General features: G+C 45.4%; 1 protein-coding gene across 1 annotated transcript in view; it reads right to left on the bottom strand.

The window, feature by feature from the left end:
- LOC108292367 (solute carrier family 2, facilitated glucose transporter member 9-like) overlaps positions 1–6,000 on the bottom strand; it is a 54,268-nt gene that overhangs the window by 25,521 nt on the left and 22,747 nt on the right. Inside the window, exon 3 of the mRNA XM_037733004.1 lies at positions 3,272–3,432. Coding sequence (XP_037588932.1) covers positions 3,272–3,432 — 161 coding nt within the window. The remainder of the gene's footprint in view (positions 1–3,271; positions 3,433–6,000) is intronic.

Raw genomic sequence — 6,000 nt, 5'->3', positions numbered from 1 at the left:
TGCTTCCTCAAAAAAAAAAAAAAAAAAAAAAAAATTAACCACAAAAAAAAAAAAAAAAAAAAAAAAAAAAAAATGCATGTATAGCCCCACGAGCTGTGTGCATCAGAGCCCAGACTTGAAGCTGGGCCTGGGCCTGTAGCTAGTGTTTGTGTGCCAAACATAGTCGCTGTCCTGTCTCATGAGGGAAGGAGGGTCCTGTTACTTTGGCCATGCAAGCAGAGGATAGAGGATGCCAAAGGGGCACTGAGATTCAACCGGAATTCTTGATGGCTCAGAATTCCCTTAGCCAGAGACTCCAAGAGGTGAGGAACCTGCATCCATGTGAGGCCTAGGTCATGTGGTATGGCCCATCTCCAGAGACTATTCCTGGTCCCTTTTGCTTCCCCACCCTCCTTTGTTACCCAAGTCACAGATGAGCTTGACATGCCCTAGCTAGGGACAGCCCCACTGCTGGAGCCTCCAATGACCAGCCCCACCGGAACTCTTCCCCACTGCCCCGGGAATATCTCCCCCAGCTACACCTTTGAGCACTTTCTACTGGGCCTCCCGGGCTGCCACTTCCCTCCCTGACAAGCCCCATGAGAGAGGAATAACAGAGCACCAGGAAGGCGTTTCAAATAGCATCATGTCACAGGAAGAGTGTTGGCCTGTGTTCAAACACACGCAGATCTGAACTTCAACTTCATTTTGTAACCTTGGTCCAATTGCCCACCGGGTCTTGGCCTCATCATTTGAAAAGCACAGGCAATGATTCAAACATGGAATTTTAAGAAGTAAATGATATATTGGCTGTCAAGGACTGGTGTCTAGCAGGAGGTGCATAGATGATAGCTTACGTTTTCTATTTTTGCTCCTTTTCTCCCCCGTGGAGTTACTCTTCAAGCTGAAACTTCAGCCCAATTCAACTTTTACTCTCATAATGATAAAAAGTGATAAATAAAGAAACTGGCAGCTTCTTGGGGCATAGCAACCAACACCTTCTGATTTGATCTTTTTCTGCATCCTCACTTCCTGATGACTCCTCCGTTACTTAAGAGATTGAAGGTATTTTCGAGGACATTTCCTCTTTTGCTTTGCTTTTCCTTTTTTTTTTCTGCCATGACAGTAAGGGTAGTAACGCTACTTTGGTTGTCCTCATTTTATATGTGAGAACAATGCTGGCTGAAGTGTGAGGTGGCAAAGTCCCTTGTGACACATCTGATACACAGCAGAGACAGGACTTGCTGAGCCACAGCATTCTGGCCCGATTCCAGTATTCCTTTTTCTATTCCACCTGCTTGGGTTCAGAGCCTTCTTAAGAAGCAGCCTTGGGGTATAAGTGCCATGGCCAGGTATGAAGTAAGGAGACGTCACAGGCCAGATCCTGGGGCGGGGGGAGTGAATCCATTCAACTGGGACAAGCAAGAGAACCATGGACAAGGTCTGGCTTGAGCCGGAGGCTTAGTGACCGTGCCTCAAGGACCCTGACCAGTGATGCCAGTCTGGGTGCCAGCCAGTCACTTGCCTGTTGTCAAACAGTCATGGTTTTGCAGTACATTCCCAGCATTGGGAATTGGCCCCTAATTAAGATCCGCTTGGCATAGTGGAAAGATCATGATTCCGGCCTAAGCTCAGCCACAGCGTGAGCCAGCTAAGCTTGTGCAGATGCCCTCCCCTCTCTGACCCCTCATTCCCCATCTACTGACCCACAGAGGACAGAAAATTAAACAAGAGAATGTGTGAGTGCCTGGAACCTTGAAAGACCTCAGAAAACGGCATCTCTCATTGCATCATGGAATTGTCGTACTTCCTGGCACTGAATTCCCATTAGTTACTGCTCTGAAAGTGGACTTGGGGACAAGGAAAATGTCAGCACCTTCCCTGCCTCACGGGTATCACAGACCCTCATAAGCACTACTGGATATTTGCAGGGTGGCTTCCTGTCTCAGCTTTTGGAAAGCCTGCTTTGAAACATCAACTATAGTTTTCTCCCTGTTGGACTATAAAGGAAGAATGTAAAGGAATGGATGAGCTCCCTCTTAATAGGGTTTCTGTAGTCCCAGGGTCTGAGGAGATTTTCTGGGGTCTGATGAATCTCCTCTTCAACTCACATCAATGCAACGTGGAGGTTTGTCAAGTACCTCCTAGGTAGTGATATGAAAATGGTGATGAGGGTAATGCCGACTAATGTGGTCAATAACAAGAGTTTCTATTTATTCAGCTACAACTCATGGCCATTCTTCTTCCATTCCTTTGGTCTAACCTTGTAACATTTCCTGCAGGTAAAAACTATCATCCCTATTTTACAGATTAAAAAAACTGAGGCTCAAATAAATTAAACGACTTGGCCAAGGCCACACAGCTAGTAAGTGGAAGATGCATGATTCAAGTTCAGACATGAATGTTCTGGCCCCACCAGATTGACGTGATAACTCCTCCATCACTTGGAGAACCTCTACTCTTTCCACACACAGCTCACTGGCTCCAGGACCTTTTGTTATGAACAAGGATACAGAGAAAGTGTTGTTTGTGGGGATTTATCGATAAGTCAACCTGCTCTGAGAGAAGGATTTCTGTCTTAAACAAGTGAGCAGTGAGGCTCACAAGGTCAAGTGGAGCTGATTGGAGAGGGCCTGGGTAGGAAAGGCTGATAGGAAGTTTTTGATTCTGACTGCTTCCTTGACGGTAATGTAAATGTTCTGAAATGACCTAAACATCCATCAGCCAGGGAGTGGCTAAATGATGAGACAGCCATATAATGGAAGACTGTCTAAACAGCTGATTTTCTGGAAAAGCAGATCTGTATGTACTTATGTGGAACAATTTCCAAGGCACTGCACTGTGTCCTCTATTTTCCCTGACACCCAGATCAATTCCCCTCCCCTCCCTGCTCTGCTCTGTGGCCCGGAAGCACCTCCTGGATGGCAACATGCCTTCCTGGTTCACTGGCTTTCACATGGGTGTGATCAGTGTGCACCTCTGCAGCAGGTTGGAGGGCGGGAGGAGGGAGGGGCAGGGCATTTCTTCCCTGCTCCTCCCCAATTTGGGTGTCATGGCTCTGACACAGCCCAGTCCCTCCACGCTTCTGCTGCTGCCCATCAGCCTGCAATCCAGGGCTTCAGTTATCTTTGGGCCCTGGTCTCCGATTTCTTCCCCTTTCCCCTTTGGACATTCAAATCTCTCCAGTTGAACTGTCTGAGTGGAGTTCTGTTGCCTGCCAGGACCCTGACCATGACACAGATATATTATGAATGTGGAGGACACCCCCAGATAAAGACAGCTCCCTACTGACCTCCCAAGAACCTTTCCAATCATCTTCACCATTAACGTCCCCACAAGTCCACCGATGGCGAATATGGATACAGTCACAGACCAGAGCAGAGTCAGAGTGTCCGGGTCTATTGGATGTTCATGCCTTCTTTGCCATGACTCATTGTAAAAGGCCTTGATGTACTGAAAATAAACAACAAACCATGTTACTTCTTTCTGTTCCATCCTGTTGCTTGAAGCAAGCCAGCGTATAAAACAAAATAGCTTTTATAGAGCATTTTTATGTGTGGCACTTTGCTAACTTCTGTTTGAGCTTTATCTCATTGGACTCTTCTAACAGATTTTGAGACTGTTCCCTTTTTTACCTCATTTTGCAGATAAGGAAACTGAGGCTCAGGGAGACAAAGTAACTTGCTCGGTAAGTGCTAAACCTGGGAGCTGGACTCAGATCTGACCCCAAGCTTATGATGACCTTTATAGCTGGGCTTCTCTGATTCTAGTGCACCGAAGTATTGCCTTTGAGGTGTGTTAAAGGGCACATATCCGCCGGGTACAGTGGCTCATGCCTGTAATCCCAGCACTCTAGGAGGCTGAGACGAGTGGATCACTTGAGGCCAGGAGTTCAAGACTAGCCTGGCCAAGATGATAAAACCCTGTTTCTACTAAAATTAGCCGGGTGTGGTGGCACGCGCCTGTAATCCCAGCTACTTGGGAGGCTGAGGCATAAGAATCCCTTGAACCCAGGAGGCAGAGGTTGCAGTGAGCTGAGATCCCACCATTGCACTCCAGCTTGACCCTGTCTCTCAAGAAAAAAAAAAGGCACATACCTAACAAAAGAGGTACCTTGGGATAGGCGAAGATGCAAGACACATAAGAAAACGAACCATAAAAGAAAAAAAAATGTTCCTTTGAATATAATCAAGATTTACATCTTCTGCTCTTCCAAAGACATCATCAAAAATGAAAAGACAAGCCATAGACTGAGATAACATATTCCCAACACATACAACTACAAAGAAATCATATCGACAATATACAAAGAACTCTAACATGTCAATAAGGAGGCAAACAATACAATTAAAAATGAGTGAAAACTTGAACAGACTCCAAAAAAAATACAAATGACTGGTATGCTAATGACAGAATGCCTGACATCATTAGTCAACAGAGAAATGAGACCACAGGGAAATACAACTTCACATTCACTAGATCCCCATCACTGCCAATTCTGATTCAGTGTGTTTGGGACAGGGACTAGGTGATTCTGATGTACACCAAAGACTGAGGTCCATGGCACTAAGCTCCAAAGACAGTTCAGTCCCCAAGGTACTCAGAGTTCCCTGTTTCTACCCAATGTGAGCCCATAAACCTTAGCGAAGCCAATACATGACACTGCAGAGAACTCAGACCTGGGCTCAAATCCCAGCACAGCAACTTGGTAATGATCCAAATCAGCTGAACCTTGGTTTTCTTATCTACAAAATGGGAATGATGACATTGACCTCTCAGGGCCGTTGTGAGGGTCAAATGAAAGCCTGAAGCAGTGGCCAGTACTTGAGTGGAACTTACACAATCCCCATACAGGCTAAAAATTAAAAGGTCCAGTAAGACTGAGGAGTCACAAGTAGTGTGTACTCTGCTGGTGGGAGTTTAACTTGTACAGCCATCTTGGAAAACAGCTTTGGCATCTTCTAGTCAAATGGAAGATGCCCATAACCTACAACCCAGCAAATCCACTTCTGGAAAACTCCCCTGAAAAACTCTTTCCAGGGAGCCCTAGGATATATCTACTCAGATGTCTACAGCAGCATTGCACGTAATAGCCCCAGACGAGAACCAACCTGGATGCCCATGGTCAGTAGTAGCGATAAACAAATTGCAGAATCATCATCATATGAAATACTATAGCTGCAAATGTGAATGAATATAGCTCTGTGCAAACACACATGGTAAAACCTCGCAAGAATAACACTGACCAAAAGAAGCTAAAAACAAAAGAACACACACAGTCTGATTCCACATGTAAAACCCAGAAGTATGCCAAGTTAAAAGACTTTTGGAGGATTATATATAGAGGGTAAAACTACAAGAAATAATTATTTCAAATGTCAGGTCAGGGGCCATCTCAGGAGATGATAGAATAAATAATTGGGGAGAGACACTTGATAGGACCTTCTTTTTCTTCTTTTTTTTCAGGCTGCAGTGCAGTGGTGTGATCACAGCTCACTGCAGACTTTATCTCCTGGGATCAGGAGGTCCTTGTACTTTAGAAGGTCCTTGTAATCATCCCAAGTAGCTGGGATGACTACAGGTGTGTGCCACCATGCCTGGATGAATTTTTTTGTCTTGTTTCTTGTACAAATGAGGTCTTGCCAGGTTTCCCAAGGCTGGTCTCAAGCTCCTGGGTTCAAGCCATTTTTCCCGCTGCAGGCTCCCTGGACCTTCTATACTTAACCTGGATTGTGGTGACATGGGTGTTAGATTTATACTGTCTTTAACATGTGTGTGTGTGTGTGTGTGTGTGTGTGTGTGTGTGTACATGCCCGCACAGACATGGTGCATAGGTGTGTATTTTATATACTCTTTGGTATGCATAATACATGCTCCCAATTAAAACAGAAAAGAAAGATGGCAGAAAAGTGTTTCAGGTAGAGGGAGAATCATGCCAAGACAGCATGACAGAAGAAAGCTTGGGTGGCCATGGAATTGCAAGGAGGCCAATGGGTAAGGAAAAGGATCCAAAAGGGAAGG

Source organism: Cebus imitator, unplaced genomic scaffold, assembly GCF_001604975.1.
Source record: "Cebus imitator isolate Cc_AM_T3 unplaced genomic scaffold, Cebus_imitator-1.0 Scaffold488, whole genome shotgun sequence".
NCBI lineage: Eukaryota > Metazoa > Chordata > Mammalia > Primates > Cebidae > Cebus > Cebus imitator.
This window is presented reverse-complemented; position numbering and strand designations above follow the sequence as displayed.